Source organism: Babylonia areolata, chromosome 9, assembly GCF_041734735.1.
Source record: "Babylonia areolata isolate BAREFJ2019XMU chromosome 9, ASM4173473v1, whole genome shotgun sequence".
In the NCBI taxonomy this organism is placed as follows: Eukaryota; Metazoa; Mollusca; class Gastropoda; order Neogastropoda; family Buccinidae; genus Babylonia; species Babylonia areolata.
Genome location: NC_134884.1, coordinates 5,525,891 through 5,553,758, shown reverse-complemented (window position 1 = coordinate 5,553,758; position 27,868 = coordinate 5,525,891). Strand labels below are relative to the sequence as shown.

Here is a 27,868-nt window from a genome sequence, read left to right as displayed (position 1 = left end):
GGAACCATCCCAGCACCGACTGTCCTAAAACCCTCTTGGCCGAGAGAGTGGGGACTGTAATCTGGGCAAGACTCTCTCCACTACAATCAAATTCTCGCTCAGATTAGTCGGGACAGCAGTTAACCCTCTGCGTCTGTTGTGATGGTCATCGTCGAACACGATTGATTATACATACATAATATGCTGTTTCACAAATGTGTGATACAAATTCTGTGAAATAAATGCGTTCCCCGGCATTGTCCCGGCTGCACATACGAACACAACACAGAGAGAGAGAGAGAGAGAGAGAGGTCTTGTCAGTGCAGGGCCCAGCACACAACATATCCGCTATCCGCACACTGCGCGCGGCGCCAGTCGCGAGTTGTGGTGCACGTGAAAAGGAGGCGAATTTTCATAATTTCTTAATTATATGGCACCGTGAATAATGTTGGTGTGCCCCTGTCGGTGATGACGTCACTCGCCCCGAACTCGTGAAGCGGCATCGCGCGAACTTCGGTGAACGAGCTTTAGAGAGAGAGAGAGAGAGAGAGAGAGTTCAGTCAATATGACAATCTATGCAAGGAAATGAAGAAAACAAACAAAAAACAAAAGGTATATATTGCCACAGTTGGTTCGGGCACTCTCCCTTCCCCTCATTTATAAAAAGGTCTGTGTAGTGGGGGCTGTCGGTGTTTACACGTGTCTCTTTTCAGACTTCAAGCACGGATTCTGTCAGTGACCCATCAGTGCACAAAACAGGCCATGCGTGAAGGGAATCCTCGCTTCACGTGCACTGGCAATCAGTGCCAGACTGCCATGTGCAGGTTTTTGCCGAGGTGCTCGTGACACAGACTGTCAACCTCCGTCCGCAAGTAACGAACGCCACTGCGGCAGGACAGCCCCCCACCCCCACCCCTCCCGAAGTGGTGTCAGTTGGGGGAGAATATCGATCTTTCATTCACCTGGAAGCCGCTCTGCCCCACATGCCAGACTAGCAGACGTAGTTTTTCCACGTCTTTGATTGTATCTTATACATACTAGAACTGCATACATCATTCACACTTAGTGCCACAGTACATGGTTTGAAAGACTTCGTTCCTGGGTTTCCTACTCGGCTGCTGCTGTTGTGCCGTGCTGCTACTGCTGCTGCTGCTGCGCTGTGCTGGTAGTGTGGGGCGCTGTCTGGTTGTGAGGCAAACCGTTTCCATTGGATGGCGAGTGGCATCGACAAACAGAACAGAGACTGACAGTGCAGGCAGGCGCTCCACCAGCGCTCGCTGCCTCTGTCTCTCTTTCCCATCCACACAGCCGGCAGGGGAAGTGTAGCGGCTTTTTATGCACAGTTCAACCCAGACATTTGAGGACCGAGTGAACGAGGGAAGCTTCGTCCAACACTGACATTATTCTGTATCGGACCAGTTTTGTTGTTGTGGCATATCATTGTGTACGTGTTGTGCTGGCTAGGGCGTGGAACATTTGGAGGCAGCTGGGAGCGAGGGGCTTTGAGGCGGGCTGAGCGTCTTCCCTGCAAGCTTGCCCGGCCACCGCTACCACCGCCATCATGGGGTGTACGATGAGCGCCGATGAACGTGCGGCGATGGAAAGGAGTAAAGTGATCGAGAAGCATCTGAAAGAAGACGGGATGCAAGCCGCAAAAGACATCAAGCTGCTGCTGCTGGGTGAGTACTACTCCTTCCATCCTCTCAGCATCCCAGTGCCATAGTCAGTGCTGACCGGAAAACATAATCACCGTAATTTTAGTAACGGATTGTTATTATGCAGCCGCCATCTTGGATTTTTCAGAGACGGCAGAATTGTTATTTTCTTTCAGGAAACGTTTAGTTTCTGGAAAAACATGTTTCATTATGTCTGATTCTCCAGTTTTAAAATGCCTTGTCGCGTTTAAACCGGGTTAGATGGCTCCGTTTGGAGAGAAAGAATACCGATTAACATAGGCTGTGATGTAGTGATTGTCTATTTCCTGGGTCACCAAATTCCCTCTTCGTGCTAACGGCCCGTTCTGCTGTTTCTGTTTGCTTTTGCAGGCGCTGGCGAGAGTGGCAAGAGCACCATCGTCAAGCAGATGAAGTAAGTTCATGTCTGTCATTTCTCTCTCTCGTCTGTATCGGGCTCGGTTAGATGTGTGAATCGTGACTCATGATTAACATTTTGTCCAGCTTCCGTGACCTTGCCCTTGGTGTGCTTGTTTTTGGTTTGGGGAAGCCGGGTGTTTTCCGTTTGCTTTCGTTTTGCCGGCTGACCGAGAAACAAGAGATGATTCAACTCACGTCGGACTGGCTCGGGAAGAAAGTGTGGTGTGAAATCTCTGGAGCAGAATAGAATATGTCTTTATTACCAAGTGTACCGGGGTCACAAGGAATATTTGGGGGGTTAGTACATAACAAGGTAAGAACATAAATCGAAACTCATACACAAACACAGATACAATAGAAATTATGATACATACAAGTGCATATCAGTACAAAAACTTGTGCATACTCACACATGCACGCACTGCACACACACACACACACATGCACGCATGCACTCTCTCTCCCTCTCTCTCTCTCTCTTTCTCGCACACATTTGAACAGAAGCTGCATATTACATGTGGATGGGGCTGATGACTAGATCTTCAGGTAGATGGTTGTTGATTGCACAATTCTATTTATCATACTGGATTTGTTTGAGAGACAGGGCATAGACTGCTTTGGGAAAAAAGCTATTGGCGAAGGGATTGGTTTTCGTCCTTCTGTGCCGTTGACCAGAGGGGAGCATCTCGAAAATCCCAAAAGCTGGATGTAATTCATCCCGGCTGATTTATTTTGATTTGATTAAGTAGCTGCTTATAAGTCCTCTAGAGAAGTAGACCAGCCCCTGGTAATCTTGGCGGCAGTTTTTATGATTCTGTTAAGGGCTGCTACTTTTGCTGCTTTGGAAATGTTTAGAACTGAGATATGGAATAGAGATATTGTGTGTCACTGTGTCTAAATTTATACTCATCCCTCTCTTCTTTGGAAGAACTGAGTAGTCCCTTCTTTTTCCAGAAATTGTGTGTGTGTGTGTGTGTGTGTGTGTGTGTGTGTGTGTGTGTGAGTGTTGAATATCTGTCTGTCTTTTCCTTTCTACCTTTCCCAGTAGAGATGATCTCTTACTTTTGCTGGGGTTTTTTATAATTAAAAAAAATATATATTTTTAAAGCAAATCTGCCTTAATGCAGTGCACAGCTTGACAACACAAAACATAAATATCCCATTTAAAAAATGTCCCATTAATTAAAAGGGACATGAAATGGTTTGGCTTCATGACTAACATTTAGAAATATATTTTAGGTAGTTACAGCTCATCGAATACTTAGGAAAACTGAAATAAATGTGTATGTTGAGAAAGTCACCAGAGACGAATCTTATTCATACACAACAGTCAAATTTCTTTATTCTTTTCATGATCTTTTCATGCCTCCTGTGAGATTATCTAGGCGTGAAGGGCGCAATAGCCGAGTGATTAACCCTTTGAGCCCTGAGTTCCTGAGCAATTTTAACCCTTCTGCCTGAGCTCCTGAGCCAAAATTTGCAAATAATTGGTATTTAATGTGTCACGGCAGATATAAAAAGAGTGCCCTGACCACCGCTTTACTGGTGGTAGAGAAAAATGACATAATGCCTAGCCACTGGTTGAGCGGCCCGTAAACACTTGTGTTGTGTTTTGCTATTGGTTGACTTATATTGAAATCAATCTTTTTTATCCAAAGCACATGCACAAAACACAGTGAAAAGGCGCAGTCATGTTGGTACTACGTTCGCTGACGTCAGAATATTATGGTTTTTCTGATTGGCTCTTCAATATAAGTCAACCAATAGCAAAACACGACACAGGTGTTTACACACCGCTCAACCAGTGGCTAGGCATTATGTCATTTTTCTCTACCACTGGTAAACCGGTGGTCAGGGCTCAAAGGGTTAAACTTGAAGCGTTGGACTTTCAATCTGAGGGTCTCGGGTTTGAATCTTGGTAACGCTGCCTGGTGGGTAAAGGGTGGAGATTTTTGTGATCCAGCAGGTCAACATTATGTGCAGACCTGCTAGTGCCTGAACCCCCTTCATGTGTATATGCAAGCAGAAGATCAAATACACACGTTAAAGATACATGTCAGCATTCGGTCAGCTTGTGCCTGAACCCCAGTCATGTGTGTGTGTATAATATGTATATGTATTTTATATTTCTATATGCACGCTGAGATCAGATACTCATGTTAAACATCCTATAATTCATGTCAGAGTTAGTTGGGTCAAGGAAACAAGAACATACTTGGCATGCAATCCCCCCCCTCCCCCACCCCCACCCTCCCCCTGTAAACAGAGTATGACAACCTACATAGAGGGGGGGTAAAAACAGTCATACACATAAATGCCCACTCGTGTAAACGAGTGAAAGTGGGAGTCGCAGCCCATGAACAAAGAAGAAGAGGACAAAGCTGGAAGGCATCCAAAGGTAGGCACCTTCAGAGGCAAAACCGCTAAGAGCTGAACTGTCTCCAACAGGTCCTGCTGGAAGAATGCTGAAGGTGGCTCTGACTCATCTTGCTGTGTAACATTGTGGAGTAATGGTCTAGAGGTAACGCGTCCGCCTAGGAAGCGAGAGAATCTGAGCGCGCTGGTTCAAATCACGGCTCAGCCGCCAATATTTTCTCCCCCTCCACTAGACCTTGAGTGGTGGTCTGGATGCTAGTCGTTCGGATGAGGCGATAAACCGAGGTCCCGTGTGCAGCATGCACTTAGCGCACGTAAAAGAACCCATGGCAACAAAAGGGTTGTTCCTGGCACTTTGATAGGAAAAACAAATAAAACGGCACGCAGGAAAAAATACCCAAAAAATGGGTGACGCTGTTGTGTAGCGACACGCTCTCCCTGGGGGAGAGCAGCCCGAATTTCACACAGAGAAATCTGTTGTGATAAAATAAAATACAAATACAAATTACTGGTGGTGTAGTTCCACCCATCCCACCAGAGGCCTTGTCTGACATAATGGGCAAGAGAGGGAGAGGAGTAAAAACAGCACAGTTCTCAGGACGTGAGGTACACGTGTCCATTGAACTTATTGCAAACTCAGGCAGTCAGCAACAGCCATGGTTGTAGAAGCAGCAGCCATAATTGTAGATTCCAGCCACATTTATTAAATACTATAAAACTGGAAAGAGGGCGCTAGCTAGCGGGACAAAGGGGAGGTTACCTACTTCCGGGAGGTTACCTACTTCCGGGAGGTTATTGGCCGTAGTACTTTTGTTTTCTCCGCGTAGGTGGATAGTAGTTTGCACAGGACAGGAATGTCAGACCCCTGCCGGAGTCTGCACTAGTTGGGGTCACGGTAAGTATGTTATTTAAACGTTATTTTAGATAGAAAATTTCCTTTATTGCTAATTATAACAGCAGTTAACACGCTTGTAATGGATATTCAAGCTTTTCAATGGGAATTCTTTTGCAATGGTGTCATCACACTGCCTGCAGGTGGAACACCTGGCGGTGTGAAGACTGCTGATTTATCCAGCTCCTGTCACTCTGATGATGTTTGATATTGTTATTGCCTGCTTTTGAATAGTTTAACACTACAGTTATTGTGCCTCTGACAATACAGAATACTTTATTTTCTCCACAAGAGAAATTCATTTGTGGTGTAAAACACATAAACAATACACAGAAATCACAGTCATTCAACATGTATACATAAAAGACATAAAGTGTTTACATGGCAACCCATGCGTACAATAAATAATCACAGTAGATAACAACAACACAACAGAAACCTTTAAAAGGTAACTTAGAGTACATCATTACAGCCATACATGTGCAACACAAAATCAATTAAAGGATATGAATAAAATAGGCATGAAATAGCAAACTAAAAGTAGACATAAGACATAAAAAGATGATAATAACAATGACAAGGTCAGCTGAGCGCTAGAAAGAGTTGAAAACAGAAATCAGAATAGTTGAAAAATTCATCTTAAAAAAAAAAAATTAAAAAAAAAGTCCTGGGCAGATTGCATATATGAGATCCCAGCATGCTGTAGTTCCTTGCGCTAAGTGGTATTAATGCTTCCTGCACACACACTCTCTCTTCCTTCCTTAAGCCTTGAGAGTTGTTGGCCTGGGTGCTGGAAGTCTTTGAGTCAATGAGATGCGATGATTATCTCATGTTGCATGTGCAGCATGACTTAATGAACTGCTTAGCCAATGTACTGAAAAAAAAAAAAGAAAAAAGAAAATAAGAAACAGACGATGGGGTCCAGCTGAAGAGAAAAGACAAGTGTTTTGTTTGGCTCTTCAGGGTTCGTCATTAACATTTTTTCACATGAGCGCCTGCGCTCTAGTTTCAGAATTTTGATGAGCGCAAACTGAAAACTAAGAGCGCACACTAAAAACCGTCAGCCTTCCTTTTTGGGATCAAATATTTCAGCATTTTGATTTTGCACGGCCGCGAAATCGGTCGTGCGCTCCACTTTTCTACTCTTCAAGTCTGAAGAGCGCTCTTTTGCATAGCCTCCCCTGATTCACTAGGCCTACTTCCGGTTGAACTAACAAAACGTAAACAGACAGCTTTCAAACTTCGGTAAATGCAAAACGATCGCGCTTTTGACTCTTGTTTGTGATGGACAATGGAATAACAATTTAGATACAGTAGTGTATGCTTATGTCTTTTCAAAATCAAGAGCACAAGCGCTCTGAGTCAAGGAATTTTCCAGAGCGCAATTTGTTTTTTCAGAGCGTTCCGCTCAGCGCTCCCGTTAGTGACGAACCCTGCTCTTGCTATACTCTTAGAGTCTTACTTTGTCTAGTATCTCCAACAAGTGGCTGAGAGCGGACCGGGCCAGCACTGCTCGTCTTTTCACTGTTAGCCGCGCGAAATTTGGCCAAGCAGAGCAAACCGATAGGCCTAGTTTGCATCAGTTTGACATGGTAAGTATATGTAACACCAAACATGGAGTATAATACAAACTCCTCCTTTTGGCTCTTGCTATACTCGTCGAGTCTTACTTCGTATAGTATCTCCTGCAAGTGAAATCTGCCATGTCGTACTCGTAGACTCGTAGCAATGATGTGAAATAAAACAATATGACATAGGTACTTAAACCATGGTAATTAGGAACTTGAAAACAGTTGTATATGTTTGCAAAAAGAAAATTAGGAACTTTTTTTTTGGATATGTGTTAACAAAAAACAGACAGACAAAGAACAGCAACAACAATAACAAACAAAACATCATCCAAAGGCTATGTTGTCATACACATAGGCACAGGCACAGACAGACGCCCATACACACAAAGACACAGACACACACACACACACACACACACACACACACACACACAGAGTTATATTACTCATTGACACCCAAATCTGACTGGCGGAATACCGACAATGTCTTGTCAGTGTCGCTCATCCAGCATATTGTGGATCTCTGAGACTGGTGCCATCACTGTCTGGCACACAGTCACGCTCCTTCAGGAGATACACACACGTGAGCTTCCCACTGGCACGGTGGTGGCATCAACATATATCTGTAATCAGGAAAAACAACAACAACAAAAAAAAAACACCCCAAAACCCCACCCCCAAAACAAACAACAAAAAACAACAGCAACACATTTCCGAACATACAGTTTTTTTTCCATGGAATGCAAAACCAAGTTTGTTTATAATGCATGACTTGTTCTCACTTGAACAGTCAAGTAACCATTTTGAAGGTGTATGAATAAGTTAAAACAATCCACCCGTAAGATTAAGAACTGTAGAACTTTATGAAAAAAAAGAAAGAAAAAAAAAGGGCTCTGAAGCACTCGTGCAAGTCTAGGAGATGGCAATCAGCTGTTGCTGTTATTATCAGGTACTGCCAAGGTGACATAAGTCACATGACTGTACATGACAGCAATACAATGTATATTATAATACAAAACCACACCGTAACCCATCACAATACTATGCGCCTGAAATAAAAGTGAGAAACATGTGTATTGAATTGGAGGGCACACACTATACAATTCTGTGCACTTGGAATGAAAGTGAATCTACATTATATATATATATATATATATATATATATATAGAGAGAGAGAGAGAGAGAGAGAGAGAGAGAGAGACATTTAATTGAAGGACACGTTATATGATAGTTTAACACAATAAAGTGCTGTGAAACACAACACAACACTACACTACACTACACTACACTACACTCTACACTACACTACACTACACTACACTACACTACACTACACTAATTAATCTGATACAACACAGTGGACCTGAAAAATAGTGAACTGATATTGAATAAAAGGACAAATACAGCCCAGTCCAGTCTATTCCTATACAGTGCAGTGCAGACAGGTTAGTGCGTGCGAGCACACACAGTTAAGCATACACATATTGATATATATATATACTTGTACACACTCTCTCTGTGTGTCTCTGTCAGTCTCTCTCTCATTCTTCTCTCTCACTCCTCTGTGTGAGTGTCTCTCTGTGTCTCTCTCACCCCCCTCTCTCTGTGTCTCTTTCTGTCTCTCTCACACTGTCAGTATCTCTCTCACTCTCTCTTCTCTGACTGTTGAGAGAGAGAGAGAGAGAGAGAGAGAGAGATGGGTGTTGGAAAAAGAGAAAAGAGAAGATGGAAAAAAAAAATTGAAAGAAAAATAGGAAGGGATGTGTAGGATGAGATGAGAGAGAGAGAGAGATGGAAATTGAAGGTAAAGCACACTTCCCGAGCAAATGACATTTTGTTCATGTCTTGTCAGCTCCTGCTTCTGATCCAACACAGCTTCCGTCGCCTTTTCCGTGCAGTGTAAACATGCATTGACATCAACACCACCAGCATTACCACCACCAGTATTATATGTATATATAACAAGGCTGTCATTATTATGTGTGCTGGTAGCATGAGGCATAACAATGGATAATAATGTTAATGATGCACACAACCACACACACGCACACACACATGCACACACACAAAATCATAATACACTTATTGTTCACACTCGCACTTGCACAGACATAGAAGACAGACAGACACACACACACACACACACACACACACACACACACACACACACACACACACACTGTGAGGAAAGACAGTGTCAGAACTGAGAGAGTGTGCCATGCTCAGCCATGACCATGCAATTTGTTTACCTAGCATTTTATTTATATTTATTTTATTTATTTATTTATTTATTTTTGTGAACAAGGCAAGCTGCTTCTGTTTGAGTGTAATCTGATGCTCGCACTGTTGCCCCACTGTGGTTATATATATATACACATCTCTATCTATCACCCCGAGTGACGTCTACCCTACCCAGGTATTGATTGCTTACATCGCAGCGGCACTCATTGAGTGATCGATAAAAGGCCATGTTTGCGCAAGGTGGAAGCGTGGCCTACTTTTGTGCGGACTGGGTTGAGGCAGTCTGTCTGTTGCCTTTCATTAATAAATCCTGAACCCAGACTCTTTGCCAGATTCAAGAGTCTTGGTGGAGAGAGTGTTTGGAGAATAACCTGAGTTTTATGTGTTGGCTTGAGGACTTAACTCTTTCCATATGAATGGCGAAAGGGACGACGTTAACAGCGTTTCACCCCAATTACCATCATCTAAATATTGCAAGCGGGAGGCTCTTATACTGAAGAGGTGAATGTTGACAAAGAATACCACAATTTCTGATGACGGAAGCTAAAGGTTGGGTCATTGAGACACCCACTGGACATCCGAGGGGTCTGTGTAGAGGAGAAGAGAGGACTGGCCGTACTGAGTGAGCTAATAAATCCTGAACCCAGACTCTTTGTCAGATTCAGAGTCTTGGTGGAGAGAGTGTTTGGAGAATAACCTGAGTTTTATGTGTTGGCTTATGGACTTAAACTCTTGATTCAAAAAACCCCCAAAAAAACCCCCCACAACTATGATCAAGCTGCACAGAAAAATATACTTGTCTAGACTGAAACTATGCCAAAACAGAGCAGAAGAAAGAAACGTTACCAGGTTACTGGCGGAAAAAAAAATTGTAAAAAGATCTGAACAAAGATCAGACAGTCCAATTATTACTTTGAATAATTTACCTCCCACACCCACACCCCGGAATTTATACATACACATACATGTGACATGGCTATACAGGTTACTGCACACACACATATCTCACTGGTATTACTTACTTTCTCTTTCTGGAAGTGATGAAATCAGACATGAAGTTGTATGCTATGTTGATACAAACTACACATAGACCTGTATGATATGTTGACACAAACGACACATAAACCTGTATACACAACGAAACATGGGGCTTGGTGTCATATACTCTACCATGTCAAACTTGATGCAAACCAGGCCTATCTGTTTGCTCCTTTGAGCCAAAAAGTTTTGCAGGCATTTCAGTGATCAGATGTCTCGCCAATATACCGCTGTCTGCTAGCCAATGAAATGCCATTCCCGGCAGGAGGTAAATGATCATTCTCAGTGGCTGCCATTTTTTCAGATCAGTGACATTTTCCATTTGCTCGGTCTTTGCCAACTTTTTATGCATTAGAAATGTTTTTGTCATGTATGTTTGTTGTTTGTTGTGGCCCTCCGGGACCCTTTTCGATTAACATGAAGCTTTGTGCGATGTTGATCTGATTACACATAAAGATGTGTACTATGTTGACTCAAACTGCACACAAAGCTGTGTGCCATGTTGACACAAACTACACAATAAGCTGTATGCCATGTTGGTACACAAACTACACGCAAGGCTGTATGCCATGTTGGTACACAAACTACACACAAAGCTTTATGCTAATTGCTATGTTGGTACACAAACTACACACAAAGGTGTGTGCTGTGTTGGTAGTAACGGTACACAAACTGCACACAAAGCTGTATGCTATGTTGGTACACAAACTACATGCAAAGCTGTAATGCTGTGTTAGTACACAAACTACACGCAAAGCTGTAATGCTGTGTTGGTACACAAACTACACGCAAAGCTGCATGCTATGTTGGTACACAAACTACATGCAAAGCTGTATGCTATGTTGGTACACAAACTACACGCAAAGCTGCATGCTGTGTTGGTACACAAACTACACGCAAAGCTGTAATGCTATGTTGGTAGTACACAAACTACACGCAAAGCTGTGATGCTGTGTCTGGCAGGATCATCCACGAGGGAGGCTTCACGTCGGAGGATAACAAGCAGTTCAAACCCGTTGTGTACAGCAACACCATACAGTCGCTGGTGGCCATCATCCGAGCCATGGGCACCCTCAGCATCCCCTTTGGGGACAACGAGAGAGAGGTGGGTTCCTGGAAGCTCTGGTGCTTGCGTTGGCAACTGTACAGGGACAACAGGCGTTTGTGCATAATTGTTCTTCTGCGTTCACTCGTATGCACACGAGTGGGCTTTTACGTGTATGACCGTTTTTACCCCCCGCCTTGTAGGCAGCCATACTCCGTTTTCGGGGGGGTGCTTGCTCGGTATGTTCTTGTTTCCATAACCCACCGAACGCTGACATGGATTACAGGATCTTTAACGTGTGTGTTTGATCTTCTGCTTGCGTATACATATGAAGGGGGTTCAGGCACTAGCAGGTCTGCACATATGTTGACCTGGGAGATCGTAAAAATCTCCACCCTTTACCCACCAGGCGCCATCACCGTGATTCAAACCCGGGACACTCAGATTGACAGTCCAACGCTTTAACCACTCGGCTATTGCGCCCATCATTTGTACATAATAATAATAATAAAATGTAGGCTTATATAGCGCAGTACCCCCATCTCAGATGGGGCTCACCGCACTTCACAATGAAAAAAATAATGAAATTTAAGACAAAGTGTCGTAAAATATGTACAAAGTCTACAAAGTTTAACATGACACTGGCTAAAATATGCATATGTAAGACTGACATGATAATATATATATATATATATATATATATATATATATATATATATGTACATGTTGTGCCAGATGTGTATACTAGCCCTTGCATGCATGCACTCAGGCTTGCATGCTTTCGTGCGTGTGTGCACGCACCAACACACACACACATAGGCAGATAGACAGACCCACCCCCCTTCTGACAGCCACACTCACACACACACACACACATGCACACACACACACACTGGCTCAGACGCTGGCACACACACACACACACACACACTCACACACACACACACACAACACACACACACACACACACACAGGCTCAGAAACTGGTGCACACACACACACACACACACACACACACACACACACACACACACACACACACACACACACACACACACACACACACACACACTCTCTCTCTCTCTCACACACACACACACACACACACACACACACACTCACACTCACACTCACACACGATACAGGTCAGTGCCAACAGACAAAACATGCCTTTCATCCCCTGCTCCATTCCCTTGCCCTGTCATCAGTTCCTTGGCTGCTTCAGGCTTGTCCTATGCAGGACGAACACGTTACGATTAGTGATGATGGGGGGAAGAGATGGAGATGATGATGATGATGATGATGATGATGATGATGATACTGCAGTGGACGTCCATTCAGGTTTGGGAACACATGACAAGGCTGTACTCTAATGTTTCCTTCCTTGATGATATCTGTGTGTTAACCCCTCCACCCCTCCACACCCCCCATCCCCCGCCCTTCCCCTGAAACAACAACAAAATTTAGGTTTGGGAATTTTTTTAATTTTTTTTTATTTATGTGTGAAACTGCATGTTTGGTGTATATCTGTTATGCATGTGTGGGTGTATGTGTGAATGTGTGTCTTCATGTTTGACATTTATTTGCTTATTTATCATCATTGTCTTATTTATTTATTTATTATTATTATTATTACTACCTTTTTTATATTATAATTATTATTTATTTAGTTACTTATTTATTTATGCTTAACTATTATTTATTCACCTTTTTTTTTTCTTTTTTTTCTCAAGGCCTGACTAAACGCGTTGGGCTACGCTGCTGGTCAGGCATCTGCTTGGCAGATGTGGTGTAGTGTATATGGATTTGTCTGAACGCAGTGACGCCTCCTTGAGCTACTGAAACTGAAACTGAAACTATGGAGGAAGATATGGAAGATGAGGATGATGATGATAAGATACTGCTATGGAGGTCCGTTTAGGTTTGGGAATACGCGACAAGGCTGTACTCTACGTTTCCTTTCATGATGATATCAGGGTGTTAACCCCCCCGCCCCCACCCCTCACTACAGTAACTACATGTACTGCTAGAGAGGTCCATTTAGGTTTGGGAATGCATATTTTTACTAGTGGCGATGGACGAGGAGATGGAAGATGATGATGATGATGATGATGATGATACTACTACTGCTATGGAGGTTCATGTAGGTTTTGGGAATTCATATTTTTTTATTAGTGGTGATGGAACATGACAACAATGTATCAGTATCAGTATCAGTAACTCAAGGAGGCGTCACTGCGTTCAGTCAAATCTATATACGCTACACCACATCTGCCAAGCAGATGCCTGACCAGCAGCGTAACCCAATGCGCTTAGTCAGGCCTTGAGAAAAAAAAAGAAGTTAAAGTAACAAAACAAAACAAAACAAAACAAAATAAAATAAAATAAAATAAATAAAGTAAAAATAACAAACAAAACAAAAAGAAAAAAACAAACAAAAAACAAACAAAAAAATGATACTACAGTAAACTACTGCTATGGAGGTCCATTTACGTTTGGGAATACATGACAAGGCTGTACTCTATGCTTCCTTTCATGATCATTGATGATTTCCAGTATTAGCAAAACAAAATTTAGGTTTGGGAATATATATATTCTTATTGGTGGTGATGGACGAGGATATGGAAGATGATTATGATGGTGATACTACAGTAACTACGTGTACTGCTATAGAGGACCATTTAGGTTTTGGGAATGCATATTTTTACTAGTGGCGATGGACGAGGAGATAGAAGAAGATGATGATGATGAGGATACTACTGCTATGGAGGTCCATTTAGGTTTGGGAATACATATTTTTTTTATAAGTGGCGATGGAGGAGGATATGGACATTATAAGGCTGTACTCTAAGAGCTTCCTTTCATGATTGATATCTTGGTGTTAAAACTTAAATCCCCCCACTCTCCCCCCCAGAACAGAAAAAAAAAAAAAAAAAAAAGAATATAAAAATGACTGCTCTTGTTGTGTCAGAATATCAGATCAAAGTGCCAAGTTTAGAGAATAATATATATATATATATATATATATATATATATATATATATATATATATATATATATATATAACAGTAAATTCAGTTTGCATATAATTTGGCTTTAAAAAAAAAAAAATTTTGTGTGCCCATCCCAGAGGTGCAATATTGTTTTAAACATGATGACTGGAAAGAACTGAATTTTTCCTATTTTTATGCCAAATTTGATGAAGTATTTGCAGAGAAAATGGCAATGTTAAAGTTTACCACGGACACACAGACACACACACACACACACACACACAGACAACCGAACACCGGGTTAAAACATAGACTCGCATTGTTTACACCCCACCAACCCCCACCCCTGAAAAAAAAAAAAAAAAAAAAAAAAAAAAACCAGAGAGAGAAAGAACCTCTACAAAAAACCATATAAAACATGACTTTACCATGACACTGCTCGCACAATTCCTACTAAACTGGTTTCACAAATTGTTGCAGGAGAGACAACCCCCCCACCCTCCCCCCAAAAAACAACAACAAACAAACAAACCCAAACAACATACCAAACAAACAAAAGCATGCAAAGTAAGAAAGTAACACCACTTTACAACATGGGCTTTCAGAAAGGAACACCCTTTCTCACAGATTTAACTCACTCGAGACAACAAGTTTTCTACCTTGCTTTTCCCCATAGACGGCCCATTTGTAAGGTTTTGGAAAAAAATTACAAAAAATTCAAAATACAGAGTAAGAAAATGAAACTTTCAGAACTGGTTTATTACATGTTGGGCTATTACATATATATAAAAATCAAATTTCTCATCTTATTTTTACAGTTTTGCCATTATGCAGAAAATAATGCCAATTTTTCAGCCCGAATCACTATACCCATGCTCGCTTTCTGCACAAAATTCACTTTCTTCATCATCATCATCCACCTCTTCAATGTTCAACCCTTCAGTCTGTAGCATTTAAAGTACTTCGGCAACACTAAAACGTTGCTGTTGCTGCCTTGTTCGCTCCATAACATTTTGAGAAGAACCCACTTTGCTAACAGGCTGGCACGTGAGTAGACGACCGGTCAGTGACTTTGTCAGCGTGTGTGCAAAATGGGCCACACATGACAGGCTGGCCAATCATACCATTCAATTGTGGAGTGACCCAGAATAGCGCACTCTGCTTGGCTAATCACAAAATCATGTGTACAGCGTGTGATGAATTTTTATTTTTGGAAAATGCTGTTGCATTCCGTTGTCTGAAACCAAATACCTTTTATGTAGTAATGCTCACGCATTCTGTCGTCCGGAGAGAGTTAAAATGTTTCCTGCAAGTCATGTAAAATACACTAGAAATACATTCCCCTATTATTTTATGAATATTTCTAACAGTTTTGTGTTTTTCTTACACTGTTTCAGTCTGATGCCAAGATGGTTCTGGATGTCATAGCACGTATGGAGGACACTGAACCCTTTTCCGAAGAACTTCTGGCAGCCATGAAAAGACTATGGATGGACAGTGGCGTGCAGGACTGTTTTGGCCGCTCCAACGAGTACCAGCTCAATGACTCGGCAAAATAGTGAGTAGCGATATTGGCGCAGTCCGTGGGTGCATACATGTTGTTGTGCTGGTATCACATTAAGGAGGAAGGTGGCAGAGTGGTTAAGATGCTCATCTACCAATACAGAGTCCATGAGGGCCTGGGTTCGAATCTCACTCTCGCCGTTTTTCCCAAAGTTTGACTGGAAAATTGAACTGAGTGTCTAGTCATTTGGATGAGACAATAAACTGAGGTCCCATGTGCAGCATGCATTTGGCACACTGAAAAAGAACCCATGGCAAGGAGAGTGTTGTCCTCTGGCAAAATTCTGTTGAAGAAATCCACTCTGATAAGTACACAAATATGTATTATATGCGTGCACTCAAGGCCTGACTAAGTGCATTGGGTTATGCTGCTGGTCAGGCATCTGCCTTAGCTGATGTGGTGTAGCGTGTATGGATTTGTCCAAACGCAGTGACGCCTCCTTGAGAATACTGAAACTGAAACTAGTATCACACTGGGTAACCCTTGTGTAGGAAGTACAGGAATGGATGACAAAGACATCTGAACATGTGATACTTAATAGTTGGCATGACGGGCGCCATAGCCGAATGGTTAAAGTGTTGGACTTTCGATCTGAGGGTCCCGGGTTCGAATCACGGTGACAGCACCTGGTGGGTAAAGGGTGGAGATTTTTTTTACGATCTCCCAGGTCAACATATGTGCAGACCTGCTAGTGCCTGAACCCCCTTCGTGTGTATACGCAAGCATAAGATCAAATACGCACGTTAAAGATCCTGTTATCCATGTCAGCGTTCGGTGGGTTATGGAAACAAGAACATACCCAGCATGCACACCCCCGAAAGCAGAATATGGCTGCCTACAAGGCGGGGTAAAAACGGTCATACACGTAAAAAGCCCACTCGCGTATATACGAGTGAACGTGGGAGTTGAAGCCCATGAACGCAGAAGAAGAAGAAGAAGATAGTTGGCATAGCATTGCAGAAACATCATCATGGACTCTGACATTCTGTTTCATGTTTAAAATTTTGTGAAAGTAATAATTTGACGGAGAATCATGGAAAAACTGGGGCGATTCCAGACTGGAACTGTCAAGTAGCAGATATTGCCCCACTGCCAAATTCTCCTTGTCCAGTCATTTTAGAGTGCAAAAATTTACCCTGTGCAGGAACCACAGAAAAGATGGTGTCTAAGAATAGCTAGGGATTCCCCTGTGATGTGTAGAAAAAAGAAAAAAAAAAAAAAAGGCCAATCCTACCACTGAAAATTAAGAGCATTAGGTTAACGCACAAAAGACCCATCATCTGGTTGCATTTCATCAGTGACATGGGTGCTTTACCTAGCTGGTGCCGAAATATGACCATGGTGATGAAAGGGTTTAAACATGAGTGGATGTTGGGACATCTCTTTTTCAGCTGTGTGTGACCAAGGCTTGCAGTGTGACACTATCAAGCGCCCAACAAAATCAAACTTAGACCAATCTCCTTAGGTAACCAGGTACAGTCACTTGGTGTCAGCTTCTTCTCAGTCTTTTTTTTTATCCAGCTGAAATGAAGAAGCGAAAGGGGAAAAGTTACTAAAATCAAACAAACAAGACCCCCAAAACAGAACTTTAATTACACATACTTAACCGTGACCCAACTAGTGCAGACTCCAGCAGGGGTCTGACATTCCTGTCCTGTGCAAACTGCTATCTGCCTATGCGGAGAAAACGAAAGCAACTACGGCTGATAACCTCCCGGAAGTAGGTAACCTCCCCTTTGTCCCGCTAGCTAGCGCCCTCTTTTTCTGGCAGCCATCATGACTCCTGTTACTGTGCTCTTCATACGGCTAAGTTTTTTTTTCGTATTTTCTGCCTGTCTGTCAATTCTCTGGCGTTTTTGTTTTTCGTCAAATTATGTCTCCAACCAGGTCACATAATTATGTAGCTCGATTGGGCCATCATGCTAAAATTAAGGCGCGATCGCAGTTGATTCGCTGACACTCTGGGCCCTCTCTACTCCTGGCCAAACAAAAAGCCTATAAAACAAAGAAGCAAGCAATGATAGGAAATGGCTTGATTTGGGAAAACATTTCAGTCAAGTGAAAGAGGGACAAGTTAGATAGAATACGAATGACTCCAAAGGGTGGTCAGCTTCTGTGTACGTCCTCCACAAGGGAGGTAAGTCCAGGTACAGTGTTTGAGGACAGCTGCAGCAAGTGACTGCCCATGTATTATTGTACTTAGGTGTAGAGCTTGTGGAGAGGGAGGGGATTGAGTGAGTAAAGGAGACACAGAGAGAGTGAGAGGGTGTGTGTGTGTGTATGTATACCATGCCTCTCTTTCAGGGAATATGATTTTGTGTGAAGCCATCATGTATGTGTAATATATGTTGCATGGTCTTGTAAGTGTTTGAACAAAAGAAAAAAACAAACAACCCCCCCCCAAAAAAAAAACGAAAGAAAAAAAAAAGAAAAAAAAAGAAAGAAAAAGAAAAAGAAAGAACCTTCCAGGGATGCTGAAACTATCCTGCTCACTTGCAGAACTTTTAGGCATCCACTGATTTCTCCTAAAAAAAAAAAAAAAAAAAAAAGTGACTGCCCATGTCCAGGGTCATCATACATGCAAGACCTGCTGTAGTGCCTGAACACTTTTGTACCCTTGTATACACATGTAGATAATCAAATATGTCAAAAAGATCCCACAAATGAAGGTCTGTGGGTTACGGAAACGAACATACCCAGCTAACACTAACACACGCCCCAACAGGTGGAGTAAAAATTGTCATTTACACACACACACACACACACACACACACACACACACACACACACACATATATATCTGAAAGTCCACTTGTGAGAGAGTTTGAGAGCTGTTGTACAATGCATTAACTCGCAAGAAAGGTTGTGTTTTATGCTACTAGAATCGATGTCTTACTGTCACAGAGAGAGGATTGCATGTCTGGAAGAAGAAAAGGAGACAGACTTTGATTTTCTGTATCCTTTTGATTTTGATGTAACCTGGATTAAAAAAAAAAAAAAAAAAAAAAAAAAAAAAAGCAAAAAAGTTGTTATACATTAGATATTTTTTCTTATATGTTTCTGATGCCTTTGTTTTTAGCACAGTGAAGCTGTTTGCTTTTTGCCGTTTCATTGTTCCGTTTGTAATCATAATAATAATAATAATTTAGTAATTGATTTGCTTTCTCTTTTTGTGTGTTTTCAGCTTTTTAGATTCCTTAGAGCGCCTAGGGGACAAGAACTACATGCCCACAGAACAAGACATCCTCCGAACACGAGTCAAGACGACGGGCATTGTTGAAGTTCATTTCTCCTTCAAGAATTTAAATTTCAAGTAAGTATTGCGGGCCTGTGTGTATTTTGTACAATGTAATACCTCGTATGTTCAATAACACTGACAGGGATGTTTGTGTGTGTGTGTGTGTGTGTGTGTGTGTGTGTGTGTGTGTTCAGTTTCAGTTTCAGTAGCTCAAGGAGGCGTCACTGCATTCGGACAAATCGATATACGCTACACCACATCTGCCAAGCAGATGCCTGACCAGCAGCGTAACCCAACGCACTTTGTCAGGCCTTGAGAAAAATAAATAAAATAAAGTGAAATAACTAACTGGTAATAATATAATTAAAAAATAAATAAATAAATAATAATAATAATAATGAAAATAAAATAAATAAATAGATAAATAAATAGATAGAAAAAAAAAAGACAACAATGATGATAAATAAGCAAATAAATGTTAAAAAAACCAAAAAAAAAACCCCAAAAACAAAAAAACACTGGATCAATTTCTTCCGTTCTGACTATATATATACTACATATATCCCTGTGTGTTCAATAACATTGACAGGGATGTGTGTATGTGTGTGTGTGTGTGTGTGTGCGTGCGTGCGCGTGCTTGTTGCTGTGCAGCCCATATATGTGATTTGTTTTCTGTGCAGCAGCAGGTGTGAAAATGATTATTGATACTCCTCTTTCAGTCTCTGTGTTTTGGGAGGGAGGGTGATGGGTGGTGCAGAAAATCATTATGGAAACCAAACTAGATTGCTTGATTGAAGATAGTAGAAAGGAAAAAGAACTTGTTAACCCTTTGAGCCCTGAGTTCCTGAGCAATTTTAACCCTTCTGCCTGAGCACCTGAGCCAAAATTTGCAGATAATTGGTATTTAATGTGTCACGGCAGATATAAAAAGAGTGCCCTGACCACCGCTTTACCGGTGGTAGAGAAAAATGACATAATGCCTAGCTACCGGTTGAGCGGTGCGTAAACACTTGTGTCGTGTTTTGCTATTGGTTGACTTATATTGAAATTGATCTTTTTTATCCAAAGCACATGCACAAAACACAGTGAAAAGGTGCGGCCATGTTGGTACTACGTTCGCTGACGTCAGAACATTACAGTTTTTCTGATTGGCTCTTCAATATAAGTCAACCAATATCAAAACACAATACAAAGTGTTTACACACCGCTCAACCGGTGGCTAGGCATTATGTCATTTTTCTCTACCACCGGTAAAGCGGTGGTCAGGGCTCAAGGGGTTAAGGGCAAAACTTGTTCTAATGTCAAGTGCATATGCTTTAGTAACCTGACAGTTGAGCATATAATTTTTATATAATTTTGGACTGCAGCCTGATGAAGCCTTATGTACATGAAAGTGTGTCTTCACAAGTGACTGACTGAGAACGTTGATGTTTTTGACTTTCTGCATTCATTATGAGTTGTTTCGCTTGTCAGTTTAACAACTTCTCTTCTACGAAGTCCTTTAAGTAATTTCCTGTAATTGTATTTAGATTTTTTTTTTTTTTTTTTTTTTTTTTCAAATTTCACCCACATTTCACCCTCATTTGCCCAGTTTTCCCCCAACCCTCCATTCATTCACATCTCCCACCCCTTCTAACCGATAATACTCAAATGTATTCATGAATACTTTAACAAAATGTCTTCAATCACCGATATATGTGTGACGGGACATTAAACAAAATTCCTCCTCCTCCTTGACTGGCACACAGACTGGGTGGAAATGACGCAAGTCTGAGAAGCGAAGATTCTCAGGTCACACCTTGCCCCACTAGTCCTGATGCTGGGAGTGTAGGCTGCCTAGACATTTCAGAACAGGTTGCAGAATGGACTGAAGAGCTTTACGTTTTGGAGAAAAATGTGGAGTGATGGCCTAGAGGTAACGCGTCTGCCTAGGAAGTGAGAAAATCTGAGCGGCGCTGGTTCGAATCACGGCTCGGCCGCCGATATTTTCTCCCCCTCCACTAGACCTTGAGTGGTGGTCTGGACGCTAGTCATTCGGATGAGACGATAAACCGAGGTCCTGTATGCAGCACGCACTTGGCGCACGTAAAAGAACCCACAGCAACAAGAGGGTTGTTCCTGGCAAAATTCTATAGAAAAATCCATTTCGATAGGGAAAACAAATGAAACTGCACGCAGGAAAAAAAAAAAAAAAAGGGTGGCGCTGTATTATAGCGACACGCTCTCCCTGGGGAGAGCAGCCCGAATTTCACACAGAGAAATCTGCTGTGATAAAGAGAAATACAAATACAAATACAAGGACAGCTGGCAGTTACAAGAAACAGCAAAAAAAAAAAAAAAAAAAAAAAGACAAAAAAAAAGAAGACAAAAAACCCAAAAAAACTTAAAGAAAAAGAAAGTGATGGCTAGAATATCAACCATGACCTTGTTCTTCTAGGTTTGTTCCAGTAACTTTTACTCAGCGTATGCCTGACAAGATAGACACTGGTAGAGGAAAGTAGCAGAAAGGAGGAAGGTGGCAGAATGGTTTAAGACGCTCAGCTACCAGTACAGAGAGTCTGTCCGGGTGTGGGTTCGAACCCCACTCTCTTCTCCCTTTCTCCCCCAGGTTTGACTGGAAAATCAAAACTGAGCGTCTAGTCTTTTTGGATGAGACGATAAACCGAGGTCCCGTGAGCAGCACGCACTTGGCGCACTGAAAAAGAACCCATGGCAACGAGAGTGTTCACTGTTGTCCTCTGGCAAAATAATGTGAAAGGAAATCTGCTCTGATAGGTACAGAAATATATAAGCATGCACTCAAGGCCTGACTAAGCGCTTTGGGTTATGCTGCTGGTCAGGCATCTGCGTAGCAGATGTGGTGTAGCGTATATGGATTTGTCCAAACGCAGTGACGCCTCTTTGAGAAACTGAAAACTAAAACTGAAACAGAGGAAAGTGTTGATGACGATAAGCAATGATAATGATGTTGGTTGTCTTGCAGACTGTTTGACGTGGGTGGTCAGAGGTCGGAACGGACGAAATGGATCCACTGTTTTTGTTGATGATGATAAGCAATGATAATGATGTTGGTTTTCTTGCAGACTGTTTGACGTGGGTGGTCAGAGGTCGGAACGGAAGAAATGGATCCACTGTTTTTGTTGGTGACGATAGCAATGATAATGATGTTGGTTGTCTTGCAGACTGTTTGACGTGGGTGGTCAGAGGTCGGAACGGAAGAAATGGATCCACTGTTTTTGTTGGTGACGATAGCAATGATAATGATGTTGGTTGTCTTGCAGACTGTTTGACGTGGGTGGTCAGAGGTTGGAACGGAAGAAATGGATCCACTGTTTTTGTTGGTGACGATAGCAATGATAATGATGTTGGTTGTCTTGCAGACTGTTTGACGTGGGTGGTCAGAGGTCGGAACAGAAGAAATGGATCCACTGTTTTTGTTGGTGACGATAGCAATGATAATGATGTTGGTTGTCTTGCAGACTGTTTGACGTGGGTGGTCAGAGGTCGGAACGGAAGAAATGGATCCACTGTTTTGAGGATGTCACCGCCATTATCTTCTGTGTGGCCATGAGTGAATACGACCAAGTTCTGCATGAAGATGAAACTACTGTAAGTACCCAGATACTCAAGACTGGTGAGGTGTGGGTTGCAAAAGATATGGATTGTTGTCCACTTCCTTTGCGTTAGCTGTGCTTGACTATGTGTGGATACATATGTGGAGTGATGGCCTAGAGGTAACGCGTCCGCCTAGGAAGCGAGAGAATCTGAGCGCGCTGGTTCGAATCACGGCTCAGCCGCCGATATTTTCTCCCCCTCCACTAGACCTTGAGTGGTGGTCTGGACGCTAGTCATTCGGATGAGACGATAAACCGAGGTCCCGTGTGCAGCATGCACTTAGTGCACGTAAAAGAACCCACGGCAACAAAGGGGTTGTTCCTGGCAAAATTCTGTAGAAAAATCCACTGCGATAGGAAAAACAAATAAAACTGCACGCAGGAAAAAATACAAAAAAAAAGGGGTGGCACTGTAGTGTAGCAACGCGCTCTCCCTGGGGAGAGCAGCCCGAATTTCACACAGAGAAATTTGTTGTGATAAAAAGAAATACAAATACAAATATGTATGTGTACATAACTACATGCATGTATATATGGATGGTTGTCCACTTCCTTTGCATTAGCTGTGCTTGACTATGTGTGTATACATATGTATGTGTACATAACTACATGTATGTACATGAATGTGCATTGTGTGTGCGTGTGTTTATGTAAGTTTGTGCCTGCCTGTGTCTGCGTATGTGTTAGGGTGGCTGTTAGATACACATGTATGTTAAAATGTATGTATGCAGTGTGTGTGTATGTGTGTGTGTGTAGTCACATTTTGGTGTGTGTATGTAACATAGATGTAATGTTTTATCTTAACAAAAGCGTTTTTGTAAAGCACCTAGAGCAGATTTCTGGATTGTGTGCTATATAAGTATCCTTTATTATTATTATTATTATTGTGGTGACTGATGGTTGTTAACCCTTAAATCACCATTCTTCTTCTTCTTCTGCGTTCGTAGGCTGCAACTCCCACGTTCACTTGTATGTACACGAATGGGATTTTACGTGCATGACCATTTTTATCCTGCCATGTAGGCAGCCATACCCCGCTTTCAGGGGTATGCATGCTGGGTATGTTCTTGTTTCCATAACCCACCGAACGCTGACATGGATTACAGGATCTTTAATGTGCGTGTTTGATCTTCTGCTTGCGTATACACACGAAGGGGGTTCAGGCACTAGCAGGTCTGCACATATGTTGACCTGGGAGATCGGAAAAATCTCCACCCTTTACCCACCAGGTGCTGTCACCGAGATTCGAACCCGGGACCGTCAGATTGAAAGTCCAACGCTTTAACCACTCGGCTATTGCGCCCGTCTAAATCACCATTCAACTACACATACTTAACCGTGACCCACTAGTGCGGACTCCGGCAGGGGTCTGATTCCTTTCCTGTGCAAACTACTACCTGCCTATGCGGAGAAAACCACTCACCAGTTATGATCAAGCTGCTAACAGCTGCTGGCTGGTAGCCAGCTGAACAGTACAGCTGAAAACGGGCTGTGTAGCAGAGCTGTAAGTGTCACTTGTCTGCTCACTGCCATGTGGCACAAGCTCTTCTCCACTGTCACTGTCAGCAAACAAAATCATTTTCCGCCAACTGACTTTCAGTTAGACTTGCAGCTTGCTATCCAGTATACCGTGGTCTACAGCGAGACTGTTGGTTACAATCTGAACTGGTTGAAGAACTTGCCATCGTTCAAACTAAGTTAAAAAAAAAAAAAAGCCACTGAAAATCGCTCCAAACCGCACGAGGGTTGGTTCCAGAATGAGAAGGATATTTCCGGTACATGTGGCAGGAAGTGCTGGCTAAGTTTGGTGTTGTTTTTTGAAGAGTAGCACAAGTTTGTTAAATGCTCAGGTCGCTGATTGGCACCAGCAGTGTTCTCCGTACAAGTCACCGTTTGGCGACTGTGGTGTAATCGCTGGAAGTCGCCAATCAGCGACTAAAGTGACGAAAGGGTTAAACTGTATTAAATAAAAAAATTGTTGAAACAAAGGTGTACACTGTATAAAACCAAAATGGTGTCCTCCTGATGTTAAATGATTACAGATAAAATGCGTACCACAGTACATTGCACACAGTCAAAATGTTGTTCTCTCTTTGATGAATTATTTCAGATGAAAGGAAAAAATGTCAAAAAATGGCAGGGATCACAGCGTCATCATGATATAGCTTTTTACAGTTCACCCAGAACGAACGAACGAACGAACATTTTTATTCAATGAAGGCCGTAGCCCCTCATGAAGGGGATCAGTGAACACAAATTGTTACATTCCAGAACAATGTGGAACAGAAAACATTTAACTACAATTCTAGCAATGCACATGCACACACAAAAAGCACAATTAATCACATATCAAACTGCGGATTTTGAATGCCTTATACAAGTATATAGCGAACTGTTTTACAATGGTTTCATTTGTTGATGACATTAGCAAGGAAAGTCGAAACAGAGATGGATGTCTATGATATTTTTGTGGAATTAACTGTAGCCCAAGGTCATTTAAGGCAGGGCAACGTAACATGAAGTGAAGTTCATTTTCTTCAGCAGATCTGCACAAGGGACAAATAATATCGTGATCATTCAATTTACTATAACGATAACCAGTTCACCCAGAGAGAGAGAGAGAGACACTATTTCTTCATTTCACTTACACCTTTAATCAGGGCATGCAGACCTGCTAGTGCCTGAACCCCCTTCGTGTGTATACGCAAGCAGAAGATCAAATACGCACATTTAAGATCCTGTAATCCATGTCAGCGTACAACTTGTTTTGAGCTTGCTGCCAAACCTGTTGCATGCAGAATGGTATATCAACAGTATTGTTTTGCGCATTTGTGGGCTGTTTTCTATTTTCATGGACTATTTTTGTAGTCTTCACTGTCTGGCCAGTCTCACTGCAAGATTGTTGTACTTGAAATACACACTTAGTTTGCACTAAAGTGTTCCCTAATCAGTTATATGTGTAGATCTTGGAAAAGTTGCATAGAATTTTTTTTACTGGGTTCCGTTTATTCAAGAAAGTTGTGTCTTTTTTTTTTCAAACTGTCTTATTGTTTTGTTTTTTTTTTTTTTTTTTTTTTGGTATGGTTTCAGAATCGTATGCAGGAGAGTTTGAAGCTGTTTGACTCCATCTGCAACAACAAGTGGTTCACTGACACCTCCATCATCCTCTTCCTCAACAAGAAGGACTTGTTTGACGAGAAGATCAAGAAGTCCCCTCTGACGGTCTGCTTCCCAGAGTACACAGGTAGGTGTGTGTGTGAAAGTGTGTGCTTAACTCATTCCATACGAACGGCGAAAGAGACAACGTTAACAGCGTTTCACCCCAATTACCATCATCAAAATATTGCAAGCGGAAGGCTCTTATACTGAAGACGTGAATGTGGACAAAGAATACCACAATTCTGACGACGGAAGCTAAAGGTTGGGTCATTCAGACACCCACTGGACATCCGAGGGGTCTGTGTAGAGGAGAAGAGAGGACTGGCCGTACTGAGTGAGTTAACTCATTCCATCCACACAGCTACATGCCTGCTGCAACTCCCCTGGACCTTCTTCTTCTTCTGCGTTCGTGGGCTGCAACTCCCACGTTCACTCGTATGCACACGAGTGGGCTTTTACGTGTATGACCGTTTTTACCCCGCCATGTAGGCAGCCATACTCCATTTTCGGGGGTGTGCATGCTGGGTATGTTCTTGTTTCCATAACCCACCAAATGCTGACATGGATTACAGGATCTTTAACGTGCGTATTTGATCTTCTGCTTGCATATACACACGAAGGGGGTTCAGGCACTAGCAGTTCTGCACATATGTTGACCTGGGAGATCGGAAAAATCTCCACCCTTTACCCACCAGGCGCCATCACCGTGATTCGAACCCGGGACCCTCAGATTGACAGTCCAACGCTTTAACCACTCGGCTATTGCGCCCGTCACTCCCCTGGACCAACACTATATGATAGTCAGTCGTGTCTATGACCATCAGAACAGCAGAGGAGGCAACTGCTGTTCCGACTATTTGGGCTAGAATTTGATTATAGTGGAGAGTGTCTTGCCCAAGTACATCCCCACTCTCTCGGCCAACAAATACAAAAACCGCAAGGGCATACAGAACACTTGTTTTCTTTAGAGCAGTGTTATGAAAACTATGGCTATTTTTGACTGATTCACCATGGAGGCAGTATGAAGTAAATGTTGATGGTGGTGATACTATGTCAGTGACAAATGCACACTTCACTGGCTGGTTGGGTTTTCACTGGCTTTGCCATCCCACCTGCTGATCTAATGATAGCCCTTTGGGTGTTGAAATAGGCTTGACATGTGCCCAGGAGAGAAAGGCAACATTTACTGTAAGTCATTCTCTGTTATGTTGTTGATAACAGGTCAGTGATCATTTGTGTGAGTTCTAATTAGCATGAGTACAAAGAGCGACTGTTACTTTGTTGAGAAAAGGTCAGTGATTGTGTGTTTGTGTTCTAATTAGCATGAGTACAAGGAGTGACAGATGATTTTGAAATGATTGCCATTTCTCTTGATTCACAGCTGATACATGAGTGACCGTTTGCTGTTTTTGTTGTTCTCAGGTAAACAGACCTACAAGGAAGCTGCATCTTACATCCAAGACCAGTTTGAGGCCAAGAACAAGAGCTCACAAAAAGAAATCTACTGCCATCAAACCTGTGCGACAGATACTAACAACATTCAGTTTGTGTTTGATGCCGTCACGGATGTGATCATTGCCAACAACCTCCGAGGCTGTGGTCTCTACTGAGGAGGGGAAGGGGGTGTGGGAGTGGGGTGGGGGGTGGGGGTGGCATGGCAGTGCTGCGGGTGTCTTCAGACCAGTGGCGCCGGGTGCATCACCTGCCAGGGCTTTACATCACGGACGTGGTGTCATGTCTTACACATTACGTCTTGTCGTCTACACTGACCGGGAGAGTTCTGTCTCTCCTGTTTGCTTCAAGCAACAAAGAGCAGGGAGTGGAAGGTCCTCTGTATGCAGTAACTAACACTGGTGGTTCCATGGCTGCCTGTGGAGCAATCGACAGCAAACTGGTGGACTGAGCAAGCAAGCAAGCAAGCTGTGCAAAGAAAGCAAGCAAAACAAGATAACTTCTGGGACAGTTTCTTATGCTACCTTCCTCTCTTATGACATGTTTACATGGACTATGACATTGTTGTGCCTGTTTTGTTTGTTTGTTTTTCCTCTAGCTTCTTCTAGATGA

The 27,868-nt window shown here is 42.4% G+C and overlaps 1 protein-coding gene across 1 annotated transcript; it reads left to right on the top strand.

The window, feature by feature from the left end:
• The first annotated feature begins 1,187 nt into the window (after positions 1 to 1,187).
• Positions 1,188 to 27,868, top strand: LOC143286025 (guanine nucleotide-binding protein G(o) subunit alpha-like). The gene is made up of 8 exons (XM_076593536.1): positions 1,188 to 1,658; positions 2,025 to 2,067; positions 11,155 to 11,296; positions 15,627 to 15,787; positions 18,978 to 19,106; positions 22,511 to 22,640; positions 25,736 to 25,889; positions 27,227 to 27,868. Exons 1-8 carry the CDS (start codon positions 1,541 to 1,543, stop codon positions 27,412 to 27,414), a joined length of 1,065 nt encoding a protein of 354 aa, XP_076449651.1. The 5' UTR covers positions 1,188 to 1,540; the 3' UTR covers positions 27,415 to 27,868.

Coding starts and splice junctions, on each gene's coding strand:
- LOC143286025 (XM_076593536.1), top strand. CDS start 1,541: ATGGGGTGTACGATGAGCGCCGATGAACGTGCGGCGATGGAAAGGAGT. Junction 1,659..2,024: donor CATCAAGCTGCTGCTGCTGG/GTGAGTACTACT, acceptor TTGCTTTTGCAG/GCGCTGGCGAGAGTGGCAAG. Junction 25,890..27,226: donor CTGCTTCCCAGAGTACACAG/GTAGGTGTGTGT, acceptor TGTTGTTCTCAG/GTAAACAGACCTACAAGGAA.